General features: G+C 40.3%; 1 protein-coding gene across 1 annotated transcript in view; it reads right to left on the bottom strand.

Moving 5' to 3' along the window:
* The window catches only part of KCNJ6 (potassium inwardly rectifying channel subfamily J member 6), a gene marked incomplete at both ends in the record, with an annotated part of 112,466 nt that overhangs the window by 33,896 nt on the left and 51,364 nt on the right, over nt 1-27,206 (bottom strand). Inside the window, one exon of the mRNA XM_084278391.1 lies at nt 5,162-6,082. Within this exon, the coding sequence (XP_084134517.1) occupies nt 5,162-6,082 (921 nt within the window). The remainder of the gene's footprint in view (nt 1-5,161; nt 6,083-27,206) is intronic.

Raw genomic sequence — 27,206 nt, forward strand, 5'->3', positions numbered from 1 at the left:
CTATTTGAGAGTATAATCTCTCTTCTTTGAAGAGCGGTAAAAAATTCTAGTGAAAAACTGTAACCTGAACAAGGCTCTCATTTGGAGAGAAAGCAAAGTCTGCTGAGAGACTTTGAAAGGTTGGAACTGCTAACATACATATCAAAGGGAGATATTTGTTAGGATTGGGCAAGGATAAGGGGTTAATATGGCAATTAATCAGGGAGAAATAAAAAAGACAGTAAATCAGGCTGTCAAAGGGTCTGCAGTGAAGAGTGGGAACAGCTTTATACAATGTTTGTCTAGTCAATAGCATCATTTACTATATAAATAACCATCTATGTGAACTTTTTATTGCTTTCCACACACATTTTCCACAGCTGGCAAGTGTGTGTGTTTATGTATCTATAAACCATTCTGCAAATACTGCTCTCAAGCAGCCTGTGTGTCAGAATTATAAATGCACCCTATTACAAGTTCATTTGTAAAATTATCCATACAAACCTAAAGTGATTTGTCTAGCTTTGTTGCTTATTTTTTGACAGTCATAAATGTGTAGGTTTTTTTTCCCTCAGCACTGCTTTGATTTTAATTTTATTTTTGTGGGAGTTTTTTTTGGTTGGTTGGTTTTGTTTTGCTTTGTTTTGTTTGGGTTCTTTGGGTAGAGGGAATATCCAGCATTCTACTGGTCAGATACAACTTCACCAAGTTTGACGTGAGTGTTTTGCTGGCTTAATACTTCCTATTCCTTTCCTGTATTAGAAAATGTTGTTTTCTGTTAATTAATGCAGGTTTAGAGGAAGGATTTGAACCAGGCTGCCTTTGATTCAGGAGCCACATTACCAACAAGGCTATGGGCTGTTTAGGATACTCCTCCTACTATCTCTCATTTTTTTGAAAATCCCTCTCTCTGAGTTTCTGAGTTTCTCTCAGTTTCTCTAGCTATTGTAATGTCTCACTTTCCTTCTTTATGTCCCCAAATTTAAAAGATTTCCCTTTTCTTGTTCTTGGTTTATTTCCTGCATCAGAATTATACATTTGCAAATCTCGTTTAATTTTTAAAAATTACTAATTTGCTATGATGATAAGACCTTCCTTAAAACTAGATTTCACTAGGTGAAAAGAGTTTAAAAAGTTCAAGCCTATTTCTGGCTAGAGGCTATTAAATGGTGATAAAAATTTTTAATTATAGATTTAAAAAATTTTAAACAAATAAATAAGTTCTTCAAATCCAAGATTTTTTTTACCTGCTGTTCAGGGGAGACAGGGTTCAGGATATTTGAACCTGTTTTTTCGTTGGTCCAAGGGAAAAAAAATAAAAATTCTCAAATTCCATTGCTGTAAGTGTGGATAGTTGACAAATGTCTTAATTGGTCTCTTAACAAATCTCCTAAGTGGTCTCTAGAGCATAGTATGAAAATAGTTGTGGCACTTTAGTATAAACCAACTATTTTGAATGGCAAATATCAAATACTGCTGAACTGAGTTCAGTGCGTTAGTGACGTTCTGTCCAGTTAGTTCATTTGCATTTAGCATTACTGCTCTCCCATAAGGAGTGGAGGGATGCCAGAATCCTGCTTTATAGTGTGAGACCAGAGCCCTTGCTGGTATGGGGCGATTCTGTCAATGCTATAGCTGTAGCCTAACACAGAAAGAAGCGTAAGGGGCTCAGAAAGGGCTTCTGTGTTAAAGGTGGTTGTTGCTTTAGGTTTTGCAGAGTTAGTATCGATCCTTGTATCACACTGGCACTCCTACCTGCTGTTTGCCTAGTGGGAAATGGACCAGGGACTGCAAAAGGTGCAAATAACAGATGCATCCTTTGGATATGGTGATGCTTGGCTGGACTTCGATCCTGAAGGCTCTTCGGTTGCTTCATGGCAGCCTAACGTACGTGACAGCATGACTGAATTTTCTGGCCACTTGAGATATGTGTGTCACTATCAAGAAAACCACAGGAGTAAACCTTTGCAAGAGTGTTAAGCTTTAAACCCAAAGCGATGGTTTTGAATGTTGTACATAAATAAAGAAAATTGCATGTTGTCTAAATTGCGAGGTTTTGCTCATTCTCTGTGAAGTAGTCAGGTTGACTTCATCTCTTATTCAAAGTGCCTTCTTGAAGATTATGCCCTTGGAGTAATCTGAATGTGATCGGTCAAGATGCAGTGATAATTCCTAAGATGGTATTTTGCTATATGTCTTCGTAAATACATGCCTATTGCTTTTTTCATCTCAAAAAGATATGGTGGTGTTCCAAGGGGAATTAGGGAGTCCTTGATTTGATCTTTCTTGTTAATTTTACTTTGGTCATTTATTTAAATTTGATTTAATAAGGTGCATTACTCTTCATTTCTTACCCTAACATGCAATGCAGAGTTCACATGACACTACATTAATAGCTGTGTTTTATACTAGAGGTACTAGAGTTTTTGAGGCCATTAAGGTGGAAAGTATTTTAAATTGTATCACCTGCTCAGTAAAACTTGAAAGAGAATAATGTAAATAATTCATGAAATAGTAGCAAATGTTTATACTTGGCATTCTCCACTGTGTTACTTCCCATTGAAGAGATATGTGTTAGAGTGAGGAAGCTCTGAAAATAAAGGATTATTTCCACTGGTCAAACTTGGGAGTGGCTTTTCATAAGCCAATGATCTAAATCTGGTTTTGACCCACGATCAACAATACTGAATGATGATGTTGCAATAGCTGAGGTCACATTTTCTTAGGTTTGGCTTTAATGTTTTTAATGACTTTGACCAATGTTGGCAGGTATGATGGATAGTATGTTTCTTGTTCCCCAGGGCTGGAGACCAACTTATAAGCAACTTCCTTCGTTGCTCTCACTCTACATTGGCTGTAAGAAGGAAGAGTGTGTGCTTGATGGCCTAAATTGGCTTTCAGTCTTCACCAGGATGTAACTGAAAAACATTTGTAAATTAAATAAAAGGGAAAACATCTAGTTTTGGTGGAAAGTTGGCCTGATTGCACCTTCAGCAAAACCAACCCAATACATGTAAGCAAAGCACAGTATAAGTGGCTACTTCTGCCCAAACATGTTTTAGAAATAGTGCTAGTCATTACAATGTTAATCTTTGCCATAGTTAACTGATACTATGTGATGCTCTCCCCTCATAACTCGTGCAGCTGTGTGCTAGTGAGCCAACCCAAACAGAATAAAATGGAGGAACTGAGAATGGTAAATGTAGCTACCTATCAAGTTCCAGGATAACATCTTAATCCTGGGCGGCTTCAGCAGGTGTTCAAATAATTTCATCTGGGTTTTTTGTTAGTATGGACTCTCCCAGCATTTTCATTTAGACTTCACCAGCCTGAGCAGCCTGAGAGGCAGGCCCCTCCAGTGAAGGCTGATAATGGCCGCATGGAAGCTGTGGTCAGTCTCAAAGCCGCAAGGGAGAGCCCAGAGCGCCGCGCGAGTGTGCAGAGGTGACGATGAGGCGAGGGAGGGAGGGTTAAACAATGAAGAGTGACGAGGCTTAAGACAACAAAGCTACATTTGGTGCACTGCAGAAGTGTACTGTCTTTTGATCTTAAAGGTATTTTCAGTGAGAGTTTTTTTTATACTTCTACTACTTGCCAATCATTTTTCTGGAAAACATGGTGTTCAGTAAACCTGAAAATATCCACTGCTCTTTGGGATGTCGAGTTCATTTAGCTGCAATTCAGAAGTTTCAAAATGGTTTCAGCTAACAAACAGCAATTTCCTCATCATCTCACACGAAGGTGATGCAGATGTTTGAAACCTCTGTGCCTACTTCACGTATGAAAAACACTAAACATTTCATTTTGATTTCTCTTCAGTACCACCTACTTCCTGGAAAATCTGGAAGCCTTGCATTTACCACTTCAAATTCTCTGCCAAGTTCCTTTCATACTTTTTTTCTTCTTTTATTTTTTTTTTTTTTGCTCCATTTTTGTCTCACACGTTTATTATATGGTGACAAATGCAGTTTTCTTCTGACACCACATAATAGATGTGTGAAACACACACACATGTTCTAGTAAGAGACTGCTCTTTATTTCCTGGCTCCAGTTGCAAAACATGAGTCAGGGTTAGAAAGGTTTTACCTCTGTCAGAGATGTGTAATCCATGTCCTCAAACTTTCCTAGCTTTTGCTGCAGGAGTGGGGAAACAATGGCAAATCTGGTTCTTTGGTTTCTATACTCAGTCTTTCCTCCTTCCCAAGCACATCTTGTCTTCATTTTACAATCACCATTCCCTTGTAATGATTATATATTTACTCAATTCAGAGGCTGGCTCTGTCATTAACAGGGAAAAAAAATCCCTCCAGCTCCTAAAACAAGTGTACCTCCTGACTGCAGGAGGTACAGCAGTTTTAGAGAAAGCATCCTTCTACTATTCTGGCTTTCATGCAAAGAAATAAACATTACTAGTCCATTTGCTGTGAATTCCAAGCACTATTTTCTCTGTGTCAAGTGATATCGAATGTTTTGCTGCAGAGTTGTAGGTAATGACCAGCCTCTCAAGAAGGCTCTGGTGACATAACATCTCTTATTTATATGTACCAGCTCTGAGTGCTCTGTACAGTTCTGCGGTGTGTAGGGGTCCTCAGTGAAATACAAAATCAGACAGATCTTTTGTGAGCTAAAGTAGAACAAGCCCCACGTTACAAGTTAAAAGAAAAACAAGCAAACAAGCAAGCAAAAAAGAGAAAACTGAACACATTATCACTTCCTACTGGATACAAACAGGCTAGGAATTTCACGTGTGAGGCAGACATTCTGCAGTTACCCATGTGTGACTGAAAGCAGCAGGAACTATGGTGTTTCCATTTTAATCATAAACAGAGTTTTGTATTGAATTTTTTTTTTTTCTAAATCATTTTATCACACAAGGTCCTAGTGGTTGAGTTGCTCCTGCAATAGAATGACAAATAACTGGGTGACATGCTGTGAAAAATTTAGAAAATGAGAAATGCTATCCCATTTTCCAAACAGAGCAGAAACAACACTAATTCCATTAGGCAAGATGGAACAGACAATTAAACTGGGCATGCTTTTAATTTTGAAGCTAATCAGATAACTGATGCCGTTTTCAAATGTAATGACTATTGAAGTGATTCTTTTAATGTGAAGCAAAACCACTGATTTTTCCTTTCTAAAATTAAAGCATTTACCTTATACAAAGTATAAGAAATGTTACCTGTTGCCTCCACCATTCCTTCTAGGATTACAACAATTTCTAGCTCCTCTTTGGGCAACTGGGCTTTGGAAATCTCCCAGAAAGGACTCTGCTGGTTAATTTCATGGCTGATGATCAGTGGTGAAACCAAAAAGAGACGATCATCCCCTGTGTAATAACCTACGTTGATATCTGTCTGGTTGAGTGGTATAAATTCCCCCTCCTTTGTCTGTTTGGATTTGATCAACTTGGCTCGTATTGATGCCTCTACAATGTGTGAATTCCTAAGGTCTCCTACTCGGAACATCAGACACAGCTTTCCATCCCGCATGGAAATAACTGCGTTTGTAGAAAAGACCAAGGTTTCTGCCCTCTTCTTGGGTTGGGATATTTTCACAAACATGCAGCCAACCATGAAAGCGTTGACGATAGAACCTAAAACAGACTGCACTAAAAGCAGAATAATTCCCTCGGGACACTTGTCCGTGATGACCCGGTAACCATACCCAATGGTGGTTTCTGTCTCGATTGAGAATAAAAAGGCTGAGACAAACCCATTGAGGTTGCTGACGCATGGGGTCCACGTGCTGTCCCCTATGTGATCCATATCTCCTCGCATGTAGGCAATTAGCCACCAGATCATTCCAAAGAAGAGCCAGGTCACAGTGTAAACCATGACAAAAATCAACAGGTTGAATCTCCACTTGAGATCGACTAAGGTAGTGAAGATGTCAGTCAAGTAACGGTAAGTCTCTCTGACATTCCCATGGTGGACGTTGCATTTCCCATCTTTCCTAACATACCTCTGGATTTTTCTCTTGGCAAATTCTTTGTTTATATTTTTTGGCAGATCCTCTCTAGCTTGTTTGGGCAACTTTGGCTGATGAATAGTGACAGGGCTCTCTATGTCCTGCTCCATTGAGTCTTCTTCCAGTACGTTAGCTGCCATTAAAAACAAACAAACAAGAAAAAGGCAGGCATTATTTTTCTTATTATTTCTCTAAGTCAACACACAACTTCTTCCTGTATTACTGGCACGAAATTGCTATTAATCAATAAAATTACCATCCTTGTTCTTTGCTCACCTATTAAATGCAAAACACAAAAGTCAAATGATGCCAAGCATCTACAATTTATTGCTAAATTGAAATACTTTGAAGGAAAACTCTCTATATCGTTTCCTATCTATCAGGTCATCCTATCTACACCCATATTTAAATTCTGCAAGATGTGTTCAAGCAGACCTTTCTTCCCCCCCACCCTCTGTTTACAATTTAATAAATGAGGTTTCTTATGCACCAAGAAAGATCTTCTGGGAGATAGCAGATATAAATGAGCAAATGGATTCGCTTGGGGGTTCCAGTCAACAAGATGAGCACAGAAAATGAGCAATTGTGAGCTATTTTTTCTATCAATTGCATTGCTATGGGGAAAGTATTAAGTAAGTATAAGGAGTTTAAAAAAGCCAACATTTTTTTAGAAAGAACCAATCCTACTGTTGTTGAAAGAAAGGAGGGCTTTAGTGTTATATATACCAAGAGCAATTCAAGCACATTTCCATAGGAAATCAATGTCTCGCTGATACTGAGACAGGAAATCGTGTGTCCTTCTCCCAGTAACATAAAACATACAGTACTTCAGAATATGATTTCATTTTAATTCAGTATGCCTGTGGCCTTTAATTCAAGTGATCCTTTTTTTTCTAAATGCACGGGCCTACACAGCGTTCCCCCGCAAGTGTCTTACAAGAATTTAAAAAACAGAAAAGACAGTTACTGACTTCTTTTTTTTTTTGGCTTCGCACCCTTTTGAGATAAATAGCTTCATTATGTTTATGCGCAAGAAAGAAGAGTTTACTGAGGAGGAGAGTGCTTTAATCAAATGGGTTTTACATGATGAGGACCCGGTGAGGTCTGGGGTAACTGTTGTGTTTTTATTGGAAACCCTTCTGCACTCCGGGGCTTGTGCCTGCAGGAATTCCAGCTCTTGAACTCCCAGTTTTCTCCCTTCTGGCTAACAGCAATCATTCTGCTGCCAGGCTGTGAAGGGAAGAGGTTTCTGCTGCCTCTGCCTAGATGTTTGGCTCTGAATATAGGAGCACTGATTTGATGTTGGACCAGTGATTTATGAAGATGCTTTTCCTGAACAGTCAGGGCATTGACCTGCTTGTTGTTGGTGCACCCTGCAATGGCCACAATTTACATTCATGTTCTGCGGTAACTGCTGTGCAGGCTCGTGTGTGGGCTGCCTGGTCCTGCTGTGGGTGTTGATCTTCAAGCAAAGAGCTAGGAGCAAGCAGCTTGGGTTGGGAAGTGCTTAATTTTCCTGAGCTCCAGTTGCCTCTGAGCTCCAGACCTCTTGCCTGGCATAAATCCATAAAAGCTACTGGTGGACACAGCATCCCTGTCTCTGGCACCCCATGGGCTGGGCTGTCTCTGCCTGGCCCTGCCCTGTGCAGTAGACCCAAACCCGTTCATGTGGAGGAGCTACCAGAGAAGTCTGGCTCTTGTCCACAGGGAGGGTTGCACAAGGGGCAGCTCTTGGTGGGTGAGTGTGGCTCAAAGACTGGTTTAGTTTTTCAGTCTGGAAACATGTGCTGCATAGCAGGCTATTTGTGGAGTCTCACAGCACCTGTAGCTTATTTACGATGTGCAGACTCATACCTGTGGAGAAAGATCACGGACACTTGTAAAGATTTAGGGGTGACCAAAATACTCAGGAAAAAACCAAAAAGGGCTGTAGACTCTTCTTCTGGCCAGCTCCACTTCCAGCCAAGGGACTGTTCAGCCCCATAGCCTTTTCTGTGTTAGAAGAAAGGCTGAAAGGCCATCACAGCATGCAAAGCTGAGAGCCGTTCTGTGTTTAAAGACCCTGTGTTCCATCCTGTGTCACTTTTTCGGTTTGCTGCCGTGTGGAAAGAGAGCATTATTCAGGCTGATGGGAGCGGCAGGGCTGGGAGCCGTGTCGCAAAGCAGTCAGTGCTGAGTGAATTTACCCCAATTGGTGACAGTTTGCCTACTTGCATTACTGTTAGTGCTATGCAATGTATGACGAAATAAACACAATGAAAGGGCATTGCAGGAACTTTGTGAGGCTGACTGAAGCCAAAGCCAAACAATTTGAAGTTAAGGCTTCTCAGTTTACACTTAACTCTATTGTGCCTAAGGAAATTCCAGCCCATGGAAGCTATCACATCACTGCCTATGAAGGCTCTGGCTTTTGAGGCTTTAATGCAATGTATGTTAGACCAGTAAGGCATTATGAATATTTTGCTTGCCCCTCCCAGTTAGAGCCTGGCATGAACATAGAGACAGGGTGCAAATGTCCCCTGCTACCTTTGAGAATATACCTTACTTTTGACCTTACTATTGAAGGCAACCCTGTCCTAGACCTCCCTGCCAGAGTATCTCTTACCAGAAACAGCAAAGCATCCTAAAAACCATAACAGGGCTGGGAAAGGACACAGGTGCTGATTTCACTAGTGGCATCAGGAGAAATCCAAAGGGATGTCTCCATCCAGGGTCACCTACTAGTTATTTGCCGCACCTGTCCAGCCTGCTTTGCATACAGTGTTTGTTTCCTATAGAAGTACTCACTAGCAATGAAGCTCCTTTTAATTCTGCAACAAATTTTAGTGATGCTTTCAAAATGCGGTTGTAGAGATGTGGGCGATGGTCTCTTCAGCCAGGTGATGGGAGATAGAACAAGGGGAAATGGCATGAAGCTGTGCCAGGGCAGGTTTAGATTGGATATTAGAAAAAAAATTTTTATTGAGAGAGTTGTCAGGGCCTGGAACAGGCTGCCCAGGGAGGTGGTTGAGTCACCCTCCCTGGATGTGTTTAAAAAGAGGGTTGATGAGGTACTTAGGGACATGGTTTAGCATGGGATGGGAATGGTTGGACTTGATGGTCTTCAAAGGTGTCTTCCAACCTTGTGATTTTGTGATAAGCTGACACACTGGCAAGGGCCACAATTTCTCAAATGGCCATAGATTTTGTAGTAGGAGCAAGGAGCCGCTGTGCTCCCCAGCTCATGGTGGTGGGCTGTCAGTTACTCTCAGTGGGCTTCAGAGACCTGCCACTTCCAACATGGGAGGGTTTTTCTCAGCCTTGAGAGGGTGCACCAGAACTGACACCCATCTGGATATGTAAGAGTGCAGCTTTGGGCAACCAACCCCTGTGACTGCATTTAACCCATCTCTCAGTATAGCATCTTGCTAACACTCTTGTGGACATTTTAATTTCCCTGAGGTCATCTGGCCATGTTTTAAAATCTTCAGGCTCTTTCCTGTGCTGTCATTTCTCGACTCTTAGGCAGTCACTGAGAGGAAAAATTGAGGTCAAGCTTTTAGGCTTTTTCTTTTTATGTAAGATGCCCTTTTACTCTTTCCCTTACCCAAATTCTACTGTGAGACCAAACAAATACCTGCATGGGAGGTTTGCAACTGAGAAACAAGAGCCTATCATCCTCTCCTGGTCTCAGTTCTCACTCCAGAGTGAACCCTGGGAGCAGCAATTCCTGAAATAAGTGATCCAAGGATTGTGCATCTGTGTGTTTCCATGGAAATGCTTGATGAAAAAGTTTAAAACACATGGCATGATCCCTGTTCGCCACTAAGGCTGAGGAACAGCCACATATTGTCAGTGCCTTTGCCACAAAATGCTTTGACTAATTATATTTTAACTTGATATCAACCCAATTAGCTTATGCTGTTTATTTCATTTAATTTTCCTTTTGGTTATATAATGTCTGTCATGGTTCCAAGAACAGGGGAGTGAATAGCATCCATCTCACTTGAGAGCTATTTTTACTCTCTCTGCTTTTCTTCATGACAAAAATACATACATATTATTAATCTGCACTGAAACATATAAATAATCTACTACTTCTGAATGTTTCCCTGTCATCTTCCCTGTTTATTTGAACACAACGTCCAGGTAGCAATGCCATGCCAATTTAGGCCAATTTAGAGTATTCTGTTCAATATATTTGCTTCAGTGAGTCTCTTAGGCAAATGCATACAACACATATGAGAATTCAGCAACATGTTTCATTTTCCAGCAAATAAGAAGTTCTCCTAAATAAGTCCCTGAATAGTGCACTTATGTTTCATCATAGCAGTATGTACAGTACTAGTAAATTAAATGTGCCCAGGCCTATTCTGTATCATGGACGCTAAACGGAGTGGTACAGCTTGCACTTGAATTATTGAACTCCTGTTGTTTTCAAAACAGGGTAGTCTCATACAATCTGCTTATTAGGAATAGTCTGTGTCCCATGCTAACACCTGAAATGCAGCCAGGAATTGCATGTGCTCAGTTCTGCACTGGTCAAAACCATGCCAGGGGCTTTTCTAGGAATTTTACCATAAAAGGAATGGTAAAGCAAGCCAGTGTTTGGGAACATTTTATTTTCTAGTAAAGATGCAACCAGTTTTGGTGTCCTTGTCTTGTCTATTCCAGAACAGCATTGGAAAAGCAAAATCCAGTGCCTCCAAGCACACATTTTTTATTTAGAGTCTGATGAATAACATGAATCCACTGTCGGCAATGAACTGTGAGCTGTACAGGAGACACTCTCATTACCTTCATGGCCGTGAATGTAGCATATTAGTATAATCCCCAAGCAATCATTTCATCATTAGCAATGTGACTTTTTTTTTGTGCTTTGGCAGTGCTTCAGAGATCTTGTCATGGTACAGCACAAATAAAAACCAAAAGGAAGTACATAAAGGACATACTTGTCTAATTTAAATACTTGTAGCCTATTTTGATCATATGCTGTATTAGAGTTGTAGGATGACCTGGAAATTAATTAGGAGTTTCAACAGAAAATATTTTAAATTATAACTGGCCTTTTTGTAACAGAAAAATATATAGAGAGTTTAGTGTATGTTGCACTGTAATTTAGTAGACCGATTTTCTTTTTTGTAACATAGTTGTGGATGGCTTTTATGCAAACTGCTTGAAAATCCATTATTTAAAAAAAATAATTTATAATCTACAAATCATTCTCACAGACTTTATTTAAAGCACAGGTACAAAAGTCAAGCTGTGATTTCTCTCTGCCTGTGGGTCATTCCAAACTTTCCTAATGAGATAAGGGCCACTTTGAAGTTAAGCAGGTGTTTGCATTTTTAAGGCCTGATGCAAACATTTTTCAGTATTCATCTCTCATTTGCTGTGCTCACAAGTCTCCCTGACACTGAACTCATCTGTGAAATATTTGGCAGTACGAGGTGGCTATTTCTGTTCCCCACTGCGCCTGTGAGGTTCTTATGCGTTGATATCAGGAGAAGAAGGTGTAGCTCTGCACAGCACAAGACATTTTCTGTGGTGTTCAATGCTTTGCACTGTCTGGGTCTTTCTGTTTCTTTTCTTGCATGTGATGTAATGAAAAGTCAGAGAGAGTAAGCCGATGGGGAGCTTTTGAAGTGCTTTGCCTGATCTCTTGCTGCTTTTAGTTGGTGCTTCAGAGCTCAGTAAAAATCTCATGTCTGATAAGCACTGAGGGCACAGTAACTGATATTTTCAGAATGGAAGGGGATCTGCCTGGTTGATGAACTCAGCCTGTATTGCTCTCTGTGAGACCAGGTAATCCGTACTGAGACACACTGCGAGTTACACTAGATATGAGGAGGAAGAGTTTTATTTACAAAAAAAAAAAAAAAAAAAAAGAAAGAGCGAGCTTTTTATGATCTGCTAACAATTGTAAGCAGTTATTATCACAAAATGTAGGGTTTTTTTTTTTCTGAAAATGAAAGGAATTAGGATCTGGTCCTGTGCTATTGAAATCAATGCAAGATTGTCTATTCATTCGGCTGGGAACATTGTCTAGTCCTCAGTTTGAAATGTTGAAACACTGACGTGGCAAATTTCTTCAAGAACCAAATTACTTATTTGCACCCATAGAATCATAAATATAATTTCAGAGAGAGCACGCATATGATTTAAATTTATTTCAGGAGCAGTTTTCTCTAGAAAAGAGATGCAAATTGAAGTATAATGATTCTATGATTCTATATTGATGATTAGAAAGAGGCCGTAAGGATGCTACCTTCTTTTCTCATGCTACCTGCTTCATCATTGCCTTCTAATCCAACTTGATAAAAATAACATTCTATCATTTTAATTTCTTTTAATCCTGAACAGCTGCAAAATATCAGCTTGAGTAATGCTTTGCCTCAATGCAGTACAAACATCTCCATTGATTTCTGATTCTTGGCCCCTTTTTTACAGAGGATGGAAAATGCAGCTGATATGTGAATTAAAAAGAATATGACTCCATTTTTGGTAGTCATTTGACCTTGTAGGTTTTGCCTTGGATTCTAACCAATTTTGTAACAGAGTTTGCAACTAAAAGCTTCAAACTGCTGCTTTTACATCTGCTTTGCTAAATGTAGCTTCATTTGAAGAACAGGGAAGCCAAACTGCCTTGGCTTTGTTGTGTATCTGGAGCAGTGTAAAAAGGCTACATATTCTGAACCTGCAAAGATGTGTGAGGACAGTTGATTATCAACATCTTCCACTTTTCATTAGGCCGTGGATCCTAAATTGGATTATGAAACTTGTTTACTACCTGAAGTCTGAGTGCTTGGAGCCAGTGGTTTATTTAATTCAGAACCATCTCTAGTGTAAATGCTTGGCACTGAGAATATATTTCTGGAATATGGAGAGTTTGCTGTTATACATATCCTGTCCGATCAGTCTAGTTTTTACCAGACTTTCAGCTTCCTGAAAATCTTGAGCTAGAGGTTCAGAGTAAGTAAGTGTTCTCCTGAAAGCCCATGAGTCTACGCAAAATAACCTGTTGTTTTTGATGTCAGTGTATATCTTGGCCATCGACACCCTTATGTATATGGTGACTGGGACCAATATCCAGAGTGTCTTTTGGGGGCCCAGTTCAGTGTAGACAAGATGTTATTATTTTGAGCAGACTCAGCATATGTATGGGCTATTGTTGATACTGCTCTGGCTTGTGCCATGTTCTTATTCATCATATTTCTCTGGTACGAGTAATTGTCTGAAGCTGTATGTTAAACTAACAACTTTGTCTTATCCTTTATGGCAGATGGTCTATTGCCCTTGTCTAGTTCTCACTACATCTTCATGCTTAACCTCCCTACTTTTGATCTCTTGCTCTCATCAAAAAGGCAAAAGCAAAGAGGTTTTCACCTTAAGTGGGAAATACATAAGAAATTCTGAGGACCAAAAGTCTGTAGAGCTACAAAAGGGAGACACGTAGATGTCCCAAGAAATTTCAGAGAATGTTGAACAATGGAAACTAAGATCAACATGATGGAGGGAGCAGTGGTTAGTCTGAAAATCATGGTCAACCAATGGAAGACTTGAAAATGTAGAACTATCAGCAAAGCAGTTGCTACACCTCTTGCATTAGGCACTATTTTTCCTTTATATCCTATTGGAATTTCTCTCACTGCCACTTGTGCCCATTGTTCCTCTGAGAAGAGTATGACTTCATCTTTTCTGCAGCTTCTCTTTTGCATCTGAGCTGTTGATTTACAGCTCAGCCTTCCAGGCAATATGTGTGAGGACTGGCTAAGTCGTGGTTTCTCCACATATTTTCCATACTGATTACCAAGAAAAAGAGTATTCTCATGTTTTGTGAGAAGAGATGGGAGTCAGTTCCTTCTTCTCATGATCTTTTTCCCATTAAAATTTTCCCAACTGAAAATTCTGGAAATAAAATTTGGCTATCAGCTGAACATTTAATATAGATAATCCTGACTCATTTAATCCTGCACCTGTAGTATCAGTGACATCTGCAGAGTGCTCCTGATTCTTTCTGGAAGCTGAAGTCTAAATTGGAGCTTGGCTGTCATGTCCAATGCTGATTACCCGTGCTGCTAAATGTTAGTGAGCTACCTGTCTGGGCTTTGGCCCATGCCCGCTAGTGCTCAGACAAAACATGGTAATGGTTTGGGAGACCGTATGTGCCAGGGACCATTAGACAGCATGGATGATATTTCATCAGGTTTGGCTTCTTTCACTCTCATCTGCCAACACTGTCCCAGCAGGCCTTGCTCCCCCAGACATCTCCACAGGCCCTCAGGACACCTCTGCATCAAACAATGTATAACCCTGGTCTGCAACGCAGACCTCATGGTATTTCAGATAATTTGATGGGAAAAAATATCACTATCAATATTCTAATTATGCCTTAAACCCAAGATACGTAAAGTCCACACAAGACTCAGAACCCAGTGCTCTGCAGCATGGCATGGACATCCTTCACCACTTGCTCTCAAATTTGTAGAACAATTCCTGGCCTGGTTGTATTTAGCATTGTAGATATCAACAGATTAGTGATGAACCTCTTGCACATTCCAATATGTGAAAAGAGTAGAAATGCAAGCAGGCAGCTGTTGTCCTTGCCAAAGTCTATCTGTCCAATTAGGTCACTGGAGAGGTGAGACATAGACCTTCACAGGAGATGATACCACCAGCTTTCCTACTTCGATGTTTGGAGAATCCAGGCCTTTTCTCTCTTGGATATTTTCTATCCCAACTCTATTCCTGTCCTTTTTACCTCCCCTTCCTGAAGAAAGGATGGCTTTACATGAATCTTCGTCCTTGAGATAGCCAAATACAATTTTTGCCTGTATTGCTGTACAACCTTGAAACAGCTTTGTGCCTGAATATTCATAGACCTCCTTGGGCAGGTGTTGGAACCATCTTGACTGCTGCACAGACATACTCTGACAGCTTGCTTTGCTTTGATCAATGAAGTATCATAAATATAAGGCTTAGGAAGAATGGGGAAGAATATTTTGTCAGAAAGGAAGGACTTGTTTCAATCAATATGCTGCACCAGTTGACTGGAGCCAATAACTAATGAATAAGCCTGCAGACCAAGTACAGGAACTTCTAGTACTTTCATGCAGAAATGGGTAGAAGACATTATTTATTGACACAGAACTTGGACCTGATCAGTTTAGTGTTAGGGGATCTGAGATGATTTTGAGAGTCTTTATGTTTTCTTTGCACAACATCACTAAGAAAACTTTCCCTAGGTCAAGGTAATCGTTCACTGGGGAAACCACCAAGTCAGAGCCTTGGTGCTCTGACTACTAGCGTGTGTGCAAAGTAGCAAACACACACACACATGCACACACACACGTTGACTGCTACTTTGAAGCTGATTTTGCCCACCAGCAGCTTCTTGGTGAAGCAAGGCTTTGGGAGAACAGTTTGCGTGCCATTGGTACAGAAGAGGTGTTTGAGCTAGAAAGAACTGTCACTGCCTATGTCTGCTTTTTCAAGAAATATGGACTACAGAGAACAGTGACTCTGAAGTACAGATACCTGATTCTTCCTACCTCTCAATTCTTGAAAGAAGAATGACAAAACTTATTTCCTTAAGTGATACTGCTCCCTGCCCCCTCTTCACTTTACATCTAGCTGCACCCCAAAAAGGATGTCCCCAGGTCACAGACATTGCCTAAGTATATTGGTTTTCCTTCTGCTATTATTGTTGCACAAAGTCACAGAAGGGGCTGGAAAGACTGAGAAAATTGAAACTGCCAAGAATCTTTTTTTTTTATATATATATAATATTTGGTAATGGTGATTTCTTTCTTTTTAACTTCTCTTCAGTAAAACGAGGATTTTGGTGGCTTTTGCTTCTAGGCAATGCATTTCAGAAGACCAAGGTGCTCGTCCATTACAAAAATCAGTCAGGATTTTAGTTTAACTTTTTGCACACTTGAAAAGAAAAAGATACTCAATTTTTTCTCATAGCTGCTGGTACAACAACATTCTTGTAGTTGCTGCTGTCTCTCACGGAGGCAACATAGTGGCTGTGTGCAGTTTTCTGTTAGCTGAGGTGAGTGACATTGTTCATTTGGCCTAACACACAAAACCTGACTCTTGCAACCAAACATTGCCTCACAAATAACACTATCTCAGAAACCAGGCAGTTACGCTTCTTACAATTACTTAGTTTATCTGAAAAGCTGCCATGTTCTTTCCATCCCCCTCCTCTTCCGTTTCCTAATGCAGTTGATCCTGGGATTCTGGCAGCTTTCTTTAAACTAAATAATTAGGCTATCACTAGCTTCATCCCCTTTCCCTGCCAAAAGAAGTCACAGTGATATGCAAAGACCTAGTTTCTTGCTACTGACTTCCCATTTCTTCTTTGTGCAGTTTATAGACTGCAGAGGAAAAAATAACTGAGAAATAAGGCTGCAAGTGACATTTAAAAAGACATTAAGAAAAAGACAATTTAAAAAAATCCTCCATCATTTCATCTGGGTCAATGTTTGGTTTCAGGTTGTGGTATTTTGCTAACCTGGAAATGGAAAGTGTAGAAAAGTACTTTAGCCATGTTTCCTAAGGAAATGGGCCTTATCCATCACTCTGTCTGGCCTCCCGCCCGTCACTTTTGAAACTTTGGCTGGTATTTAGGCTTTTAGATTTCTTTCAGATCTTCAGTTATATTCTGAAAGGTAGGCGTAGCAGCATTTGACAGTGTGTGGAGGTCTCAGAAATACTAAATTCCTACCAGTGTCATGAAAACAGACTGAGTTAACCACACTATCAGATGCCAAGGAATCTACATAAGAGGGAGCTACAAGAAATGTTTCTTTTTCATGAGCTCTGCTGCTCCCAAAGCTACAGTCAAATATTTTTTTCAAATAGCTATTCCACTCAATGTCCCTGTGAAGTATCTTCAAAAAAACTGTTCCTGCTTTGTGTGGAGCCCAAAGGGTTGTGTACTTTTATTTTCAGGCAAGAAGAGTGCAGCACTACAGGCTGGATCTGCCTGATGCTCATAGTTTAGGTCAGAGTTTGTGGCTTTGTCTACAAAGACAACTAAGTGAAAGTGCAAGAAAATAAAACTAACGGAACTCAATGCTTTTTTTAAAAAAAAAATTGTTGAGTTGAATCAGAGCAGTAGATTGAATCAACATATGTTTGGTTTCAATCCAAATTATTTCTTACCTTTGTTTAATTTGAATGAAAACCATATACCCTCTCTGTAACAAACATCAGCTATACAGCATTTTATACCCATCTACATAAGAATTTATTAAAAGATGTAGCCAGGCAAGTACATGACTGAAAATATAAGTCAAAGTCATTAAAAAATGTTTCCATGTCAACAAATAGCAACTTTTTGTCTTGAATAAACAATTAAATGGTGTGTAAACTACCATTTACTATGTTATTTGACTTAAGATGCATAATAAAGTAAATAGTTCTAAAAACTTGTTTGAAAGAAAGAATCAAAGGGGTTGCTGTAAAATTGCTATAATTGCTATAATTGCTATTATCCTTTTCTATAGGGAAATAGCTAGCAAAGGAAACTTTTTGAAAGTGGGATTCAATTTGACAAACAGGATTTTCCAAAATGCTCTATGAAGGAAAAGACATTTAATTTCAGACTTTCAAAAATGTGGTATTTTGCCTGTGAAATACTGAAGTCTATGAGCGTTTAGCACCAATTTCAGATTTCAGATTTTCACAGATTTTCATAGTAAAACTGTACCCACTTTTAGGCAAGTATTGTTGTTCAATAGAATGAGTTGTTTAAAAAGATTAAATAACCTCAAAATGGGTTTTGTAATGCCTGTTTTCGGTGTGGTAGGGGTTTTCTGTTTGGTTTTCTTCCTTTGTTAAGAAGTAACAAAGAAGTAAAAGAACCTTTTTTGTTCGCTCTTAATTTTCATATTTTTTTTCTTGTCTGACTGAAAATAACCCATTGTTCACCAGGATTGTCCCATGCATGAGTCACTAGGTAACCAGTTTCTTCTCCAAAAATAAGATACTTTGAGAAGTAACTGGAACCTTTGAGAAAGACCACAAAGACTTGATGGCACCAGGTTCATGTTATCCAACCTGGTTAGACTGCAACATCCAGTGTCTGCAAATCTGTTAAGGAGTTTTGATGGCATTTGATACTGGGTGACTGTAGAGTTTAATACAAAAAATAATAGCAAGGATTTAAATTCTCTTTCTATGTATTTTACCACAACAGGCAGAACTGGTATTATGTTTTTTGAGTAATTATGTTTTAACTTATACATTAGTCTTCAGCTAGCAAAGCCCATCTATCTTTATTGGAGCTAGCAAAGCTCAGCATGCACACAAATAATACAAAGCTTTCATAGCCTTTAGATATCTTGGAAGTAAAGAGTAGTTCTGCTTTTCACATATTTCTCGATTTGTATAGGGAGAAGATCTACCTCTGAAATGTATGAGCTATCTTTCAGTGATCTGCTCATAGACATCAGACATACAGCTTGCTCTTGTTAGAGCTACTATGTGAAACAATAAATATGCTGGAATAAAATGTGAATTCTATGTCTTTTTTAGTCAGGTACATGTAGTCGAACTCATTTAGAGAAATAGTTGATAAAAGAGCTGACCTTTTAAAGAGAAAACAGCTTCAGTGCAGTAAACAAAAGTATCGAGCTCACGGAGGAGAGCTTTTGATAAATGAATAGACTGGTAACAAGAACACACTTCTTGTGCATCCAAAAGCAAAATTAAATGGAAAACTGAGATGGTAAAAATAGAGCTTGGCAGCTTCAAAGAGGCTTTCTGTGCATGAAGTAAGAGTGGAACATTTGCAAACAAATTAGCTTGTGTATTGGGTAGGTTTCTGGTTTTCTTCTGTTTAAAACTAATTCGAAGCCCATTTGTGAGGCTGAGGCCAGTGACAGAAGGATAATGCTTTGCCAGGAACGACGCAGAATTTCAGCTGCCCACCCTGATGCCTGAGTCCCCCAGAAGCTCAAACACTATGAGACCACCTGGATGGTCTAAAGGATGTGACTAGTGGCTCTTTACATGCCTGGGCTTTCTCAATAGGGACAGCAGTTGCAACAGAGGGCTTCCAGATCAGACCACATCAAGTGGCAGAAATGCACATGGATTAATTTTAATGTAATTACAAAAGCTTTAAAGGGCCCTCCCTAGAAGTCTGATTGTGCTCTCCTGGTGCACATGTCAAAGTGGGACCATTGGGATGTCAGAGATCTGGGGGGGTTGGTAGGTTGGCACATTGAAATATCTGGGCACTGGCATGGGCATGTTTAAGCAGGAAGAAGCAGAAAGGGCAGGCAGCTGAGGAGAAAGGTGGAAGGAGGCAACAGTAAAAGAGAGAAAGGATTGAATTTGTATTTGGAAGGGTGCTGGAAAAGAAAGAGCTTGCAGTATTCAGACTTATCTGGGTTTGTGGTGATACGGAGAGTACCTTTGTCTTACTCCTTTCATTTTTGGTGGCAAAACAGACCCTTTATGCTTGACCTGTAACTTCCTTTTCTTTGTCCAAGACAAATGATGATGGCCTCTTGGCCATCCATAGGATGCCAGAGGAGCTCTGCAGGTTCTCTGTCCTCATAGCTGTCAACCTTTCAGTGACTTGCACTAAGTCTGACTCAACTCCTTGAGTGTCATCTGAGGTCTCAGCTGGTGCTGGATGCCTCAGGACTTGGATATACCAGCTATGAGGTTAGAGTACCTGCACATCTTCACTGGCATACTATGGATGGCCAAGATGAATCTTCACATTCCTTATTTCACAACAGAGAGATAAGGCCCAAGGGCTCTTTGGCTTTCAAAAAAAAAAAAAAAAAAAAAGAAAGAAAGAAAGAAAGAAAGAAAAGAAGATAGTAATCACAGCTCCATTTGTTCTCAGGGCCAGGAGCTACCTTCTGAAACCAGGTAACATCATATTGCACGGTGTGCATGCATGGTCTCAGGAGACCATGGAAAAACTGGAGAAGGTAACAGAGAAGAGCAGCCAAAGGGGTGGAGAGTTCTCAGCACCTGCCACTCAAAGACATGGTAAGAAAAGCCTGGAGTATTCCATCTGAAGAGGGTGAAGGCCAAGAAGGATCACATGAAGATCAAGAATGGGAGAATGGAGAATCCTGCAGTGCCATGGTTCTCACACAGATAGTGGGAGATTAGTTTTAAAACAGTCACAAGAAAGTATTCTTTTAAAGGCAGGTGGTGGCTTCAGAAGCTTGCTGTCCCTGAGAGGCTGTGGTGTTCTGCAAGCCCACAGACAAGAGGTCTTTCAATAAACAGTGAAAGGATGGGGCAGGGATGGCTCCTCCAAGAGGGCTGATACTGGAGATAGGGTGGCAGAACAGTTATATGGGGAATGGATCACCAGGCTTATGTGCTCCCCCTATCATGGCATGGTAGAGCCCTTTTCTTATATTGTCCCAGCTGTATAATATACATGTTTCTCTTTTTGAAGTCATTGACACATCCTCTGAAATTAATGGGGGAGTGTGTGTGTGTGTGTGTGTCATAAGAAGTGGACAGATGCTAAGAAGGCTATTCTATCTCTATCCTGTTAGGAAAATATTGTTGTTCATGTAAATACTGTGATCAGTTGACATCAGATATGATTTGGCCTTGTTTCACTGCTAGAAAATGATTTCTGAGTTCAAATATAGAGTCTTAGACTTATTTTTTTCCTAGCTTTGCTAGTTTCCAAGGAGATCAAACCATGTAGATTGTCTGCAAAGGTGGTAATTAGCCAGCAATGAGCAAGATGGACACAAAGAACTTGGCAAAAATCAAAATTTCAAAGCAGTTCTCTCTTTTAATGGCCAGTATGCAGAAGGAATCTGATCAGTTCTTTTCAGATTTCGAAAAACCATCCTCATTTGCCTTCGCAGTATGGTTTTGTAAACAACTGTGCTTCAGACTGGTGGCTGAAGAGAAAAAGGAAAAATGTCCTCAGATTGATTTGGATGGGATTCTTTTCAGAATATCTGGCAATTAAAAATAGGATTCAACAAATCGTTCTGCCTGCCTAAAATTAGTAATAATTTGGACTTATAACACACCATGCATAAAAATTACAAAGTCATACGGCAGGAGCAAAGGCAGGTGCCATTCATAAAGCATGGTCCTCTTTTCATGCTACTTAGACTTGGCCGTTACATGGAGCCTTGGATTTGCTGCTGAGTAAGGCAGAGACAGGATCTGAACTTGGGCTGTCCTTTATGCCTTGTACCTACCATGGGTACTGGGCATGAGGAAGGGTGTAGAAGAGGTAAGGTATGTCTTAACTCTTACTAACTCTCTGGGGAATGTCATCTGCATTTCTTCATTAACCTAACCCACAAATATAATACTGTTGCTGTGTATGACAGCTGTATTGCCCCTTATGAAAAAGTTTTAAAAATACTTGAAAAATATTTACCTAGCTTGACCCAAACATACAGATTTTAAGCTAGGATATTGAAAACATATTTTGTTCAGTAAATAAGCTATTCTTCATTAAAAAGCCCCATAGATTATGTCTCATTGTAACTTCAGGCAAATCTAGGATGGTGCTAAAAGAGAAGCTTTACAAGAGAAATATTTTGCAATATTAATTGTTGGAGAGTCAGTGTGACCGAGAGTTACCCAGGCAGTTACCCAGCTACCTGAGGGTAGCAAAGTGGAAAGTCTGCCAGTTATTTACTCTGGTCTTGTCACTTTGGGAAGTTTAATCATTATTACAATCATTATAAGGACTGGATTAATATTTTGAGTTTGCCTCTGACTTTCACACTTCCTATATATCCCAATATGGACCTTATTTGTGTTAACAAATGCATATTTTTTTTTCCATCTACACAGAATATGTGGGAGTCGTGTGAAATTAATAATGAGGACCTGAGATACATGGAATAGAAAACAAAGAAGAGTGGGGTAGATGCACAGAAACCTCTTTCTTATCTGTATACAAACACAAGTTGTTTTTTTTTCCATTTGATATTGAGCTCTGAAATGACTAAACTATTTCAGGGCTTTTACTCCTCCAGCTTCTGTGACTGGTATTTCATTCTGGAAGGCCAGGACATGAAGCTGCACAGACATTTTTATCTGATGCTTCCTCAAGCAGGCAACAGGGAGCAGTAGCAGAGCAAGCATTTCCTTCTGCCTGATGTGTTTGACTGCTGGAGATAGTCCCAGACCTACTGTTTTCCTCTAAAACCCAAGAGAGCGGCAAGTTTGTAAATCAGCTTTCTTGGAGGAATCCGAAATGATCAGCAGCACTGAAGTGAAGTGGAAAAAGCACTGCTTTCTTTAGTCACAGGCTGCATCTCTCAGTGGAGGGTGAGTAGGGTTTATACCTGCTCACATGCACCACGCTGTGAGGGCGGTCCGAATAAGGATGTTCTAGTAATGCAATGGGACATTCACTTTCTTGACGCCTCTGCTAATGTTGGATTACACAGAGATAATGGCACAAACACTTTCTGGGGACTATGATGTAATAGAAGGTAGTGGTCTCACTTCCCATCTTTCTGTATGTATAGTGACACTAAAGAGAGATTTATCTGAGGGCCCCAGGCAAGCTTCTTTGAGGCTTGGTAAATGGGGGATTGGGAACAGAAAGATGTCTTTACTGTCATCTAAGCCTTTCAGCAACTCATCAGCTCTAAAATTGAAAGAATCTCATTTATACACCTTCATAAAGAACAAGGAAACACATAATAACCCACACTGTGTTACTTGTGCAGGTACCAAAGAAGCTGTAACCTCATTTCTCAGTTAATCTTCACTCTGAGCTCTGACCTGTACAAGGACCTGCCACAAGACTCTCCCCCCTGCGCGACATGACAGGCACTACACCTTCACTGTGTTAATGTATTTATTATTATATTTTTCTACAGATTAAGGTCTGCTAGCAACATCTGGCAAGCCTTTAATAACAGCTGACTGTGATAAATGTCTATTAGTTACAACTGATTTCAGCATTTCATGGCTGACCTGGGCATTGGCAATCAGACTGTAATACTATTCACATGTTAATTAAGTACAAGTTCCTATTGCAAGGATGCTGTGGCTAAATGAGCAAACTCCCCTTTCATCTGTGATCAATTTTAACAAATTGCCTGACTTGCTTGCTTTCACCTTCCCTCTTTTGCAATTACCTTGATTATTTGTTCTTGCATTTAGCATTAGTATGTCTTGTCTCTGGTAAAGCCTCTCACTCAAATCAATAAGGAATGGTGCTTCCTCACTCATCCTGCCTGTCCTCTCAGTACTGTTTAAGTATGCTGATGTTATTGGTCCCAGACAAAATTAATAATAGGAGCAAAAAAATGCAGCTGGGCACGCTGTTAATATGTTTGTAGGAGGCAGCAATGTATTATGTTATCTCCACATTGGCAGGGGAAAAGCAGTGCTCAGCGCTGTTCACAAAATTCTCCCTTTCTTTGGCAGGCTGAACACATTTAATCTGCGGTGGTGTTATCCTAGGAACATTAATGCAAATAAGGGTGGCCTGGAATCTCCTCTAAGAGAAGTCATAGCTTTGTCAGGAATTGCAGGGTGAAATTTCAGGGGCCGTACTATGCTAGGCATCAGATTTAGTGAATTTAAAGGACCTTTTTGACCTTTTGATTAAAAAGACTCCCAGCATTTGTTCTACTCCACCTCCTCATAAAGCTGTCACTGTTTTCAGTCCTTCTGTTCTGTTCTCTTCCTACTTAAAATAAAATTAAACTGCTGGCCTCTGGTCAAGTGACTTTGAGCTGGAGAACAAGCCCATATCCATAGGAGGGGACACCTACGCTCTGTTTTCCTACATAAACTCAGGACCAGTGGATAAAGTGCGGGACTGGCAATTATGCAGCATGGGATCTGTGACCTGGCAAGGAATGTAAGACTAGACCCAGTATTGTCCGCAAATCCTGTTTTATTTCACTAAATGCTCAAATTCTTATCAGATACAAAAGCACAGGAGGAAACTGTCTCAGACACTTTGTACTCCTGTCACCTATATGCTTGTGTGTAAGTGGCTGTTGCTGAAACGGGCCCGGTGCTTTCACAGTGGCCTACAGAGAAGATATACCAGCATAAATGTGTGGGGTTTGGCACTGACAACTGGTAGTCTGCAATTATCAGAAAGGGGTAATCAGCTCTGAGCTGTAACATTACTGGTTTGGGATATATATATGTATATATATATATATATATCTTTTTTTCTTCCCTTTTACAGGACTCAACTGCAGAGGAGAAAGAATGTAAAAGCTGTCTCTGTAATTCAGTAATCTCTGGGACAGATTATTTCCTGCAACTGAGGCTCTGCCAAGCTCCCAGCTGTGGGTGTATCTGGGTGCTGGTGAGGACTCAAGGACTCCTGGGCTCTCTGTGCCTTCTAATTTCAAGCCGTGTATGCAGAGGGGGTTCCAGTAGTACCTGGATGCTATAAAGGAAGATCTGCCCATAAATTACAAAGAGACAATGGTAAGTAGGAAAATACAACCATCATCATGAATGGATCTTGGGTTTATCTGGTTATCCCCATGAGTCTGTTCAGAGTCAAGTGTACAGACAGGAGGGCAGGGGAAAGTCAGCTTACACAGCTCTTCCCACTAACAGTGCAGCCCGGCCTGCTTACAGGCTGGTGAGTCTCCATTTCTGTGGGCCTTTGCTTACAAGTGTTTTATAGCTCCAAACACAACACACATTGGATAAGTAAAGAAAAAGAAGGAAACTGTTTGCAAATGGTTGTATTTTCCTACTTACCATTGTCTCTTTGTAATTTACACAATACAAGAAAGATGTGGAACTGTTGGAAAGGGTTCAGAGGAGGCCACAAGGATGATCAGAGGGCTGGAGCACCTCCCCTACGAAGAGAGGCTGGGGGAGCTGGGCTTGTTCAGCCCAGAGAAGAGAAGGCTGTAGGGGGACCTCATTGCAGCCTTCCAGTACCTGAAGGGAACATACAAACAGGAGGGGAATCAACTTTTTAAAAGGGTAGACAATGGCAGGACAAGGGGGAATGGATTAAAACTAAAGGAAGGAAGGTTTAGATTAGATATTAGGGGGAAGATTTTTACAGAGAGAGTGGTGTGGTGCTGGAACAGGCTGCCCAGAGAGGTGGTGGATGCCCCATCACTGGATGTGTTCAAGGCCAGGTTGGATGGGGCCCTGGGCAACCTAATGTAGATTGAGGCATTGGAGGTTGGTGACCCTTCCTGTGGCAGGGGGGTTGGAGCTCTATGACCCTTGGGGTACCTTCCAACCCATGCCATTCTATGATTCTATGATCCTATTCCTACTGTGGAGATAAGTAAAAAGATCCTGTTACTAATTCCCCTAAGACCTTCACTGTGTCCTGGTTCTCCCTGGCCTCTGTTTCCTATTGCAGTGGTGCTCCAGTAGGAACTGATTTGAGTAGTGTTCGCTCATGTGTAAAAGATTTTTCAGAATTAGACCATTTGACCTTATATTCCTGCTTGACATTTGTAGAATCCTGAACAAAATTGTAAAACTATATAAAAGTAACCGATTCAGTAATTTTAATGGACATGCTGATATTTAACTTTAATAGATCCGCTTTGATGAGGACAATCAGGCTTCCTGCTAGTTGCAAATTCTAAAGAAATTTCTTCTAAGGAAAGGAGTATCAGATGTATTGAAAACATTTCCTTTTTATCCTGACCCTTGCAGGCATCATTATGAGAGAAGTGTGCTGATCACTCTATTGACACGGGATATTATTAGCATTTGCTTACACTTCATAGTTTCTGCTCTGTATGAACTGGTGGATGTACGATAACTTTGGAATGGAGAAGTGAGATGGCCTGAAATGAAGGGATTCAGAGAGGGGAAAACTGTAAGTAAAGTTTAATAGATGTGGGAGGTAATAATATGTTAGTTGCAATGGAATAAAGCAGCAAAGAAGACTTAGGCAGGTTGTGTGTCAGGATTTGTTTGTTTTCCACTAGGCTTTTTATCTTCAATAACTTTTCTGTCTAAAATAAGAGAGGAACACAATTGATTCCCAGGTTGCACTGGGATGTCTCTGAATGTAAAAGCAAATCTGGATGTTCTGTTTTTCTTTTCCCTTGTCACTTTGCTTTGCATTTTTGTAGCTCCTTCTGATTTTTGGAGTGTTGTAGCACAGATTTTGGAAATCGGTGCCACCTTAATATTTTGTGTCCTCATGGTCTTTTTTGACCAGGTGTTTTCAAAGGACTTGTCAAAGTACTAGTCTGGCTAATATAACTTATCAGTGGAAGCACCCTGAGCACTTCAATTTATCAGATGTTAAACTCTCCTCACAAAACATGCTAAATAATCCAAGAGCTACTGAGCTTTGCACTTATGGGTAGAAAAGCAGAGCTTTCAGAGAACCTTAAATCTCTGGGTTGTAGACAGTGCTAATCATGGAGGAGAAATGAGTAACAGCCAATAAGAAATCAGGGAAGTCACAGCAGACATGTTGGTCTGCCTTTTCGAATACAGTTTACTACCCAGACTCTGTCTAAACAATGTCTTTCAGCGTTCAGTACCTAGCATTAAAGTAATTATTCGCACCAAGGTGGTTGTTAAGACTATCAATATTACCTCTACTTTCTATTGTGGAGTCTGTCAGCCTGCTACAGCATGTCAGATGAGGAGTTGGCAGCTTTATGTTGAGCACTAGCCTAGTGCTCATGCACACACTATAAATTCAGTCATCTCTTCCCAGGAGACCTCTTCTAATTCATCCTTTCTCAGTTAAAAAGAGTTATCCTTTTCCTCATGCAAGCTCTATTTTCTTTTCTTCACCCTAAATAATATATTTTAGACTGGCCCCTTCCCTCAAAAGCTCCAACAGTAAGGATGCCCTTTGGCCTTTCAACCGGGGCACTGTATTCAAGTTGGGTGTGCAATGGTGCGTTTCAGACTAGGGTGGGTACCAAGGGACAAGAGGCGATCTGAATGCAAAAATGGCAGGAGTGAGAAACCTGAACATTTCACTGAAGAAATGGAATACTGAAACACATGGATTTTTGGTTTTGTTGGGATTGCATTCTGTAAACAGTTCAATGCAATGGAGAACTTGCAACACATTTTACATTCCTAAAACTTGCTGTGTAAAAAGAGGAAATTTAGGAAAACACAAATAATCATCTTCAAATAAGATGCTAAGAAGGGAAACAAGTGGCTTCTGTCATACAGAGTGTTGGAGTTCAGCTGCTTCATCTGTGGACAGAAGGCATTTTCAAAATTGCACTTGTCCATGTAGCTGATATTGGGACGTTGTGTAGCAAGAGTGGCATTTGTGACAGCAGTGTTTTTGGGGGCAA

The sequence above is a fragment of the Gallinula chloropus genome, assembly GCF_964237585.1.
Source record: "Gallinula chloropus genome assembly, chromosome: 1".
In the NCBI taxonomy this organism is placed as follows: Eukaryota; Metazoa; Chordata; class Aves; order Gruiformes; family Rallidae; genus Gallinula; species Gallinula chloropus.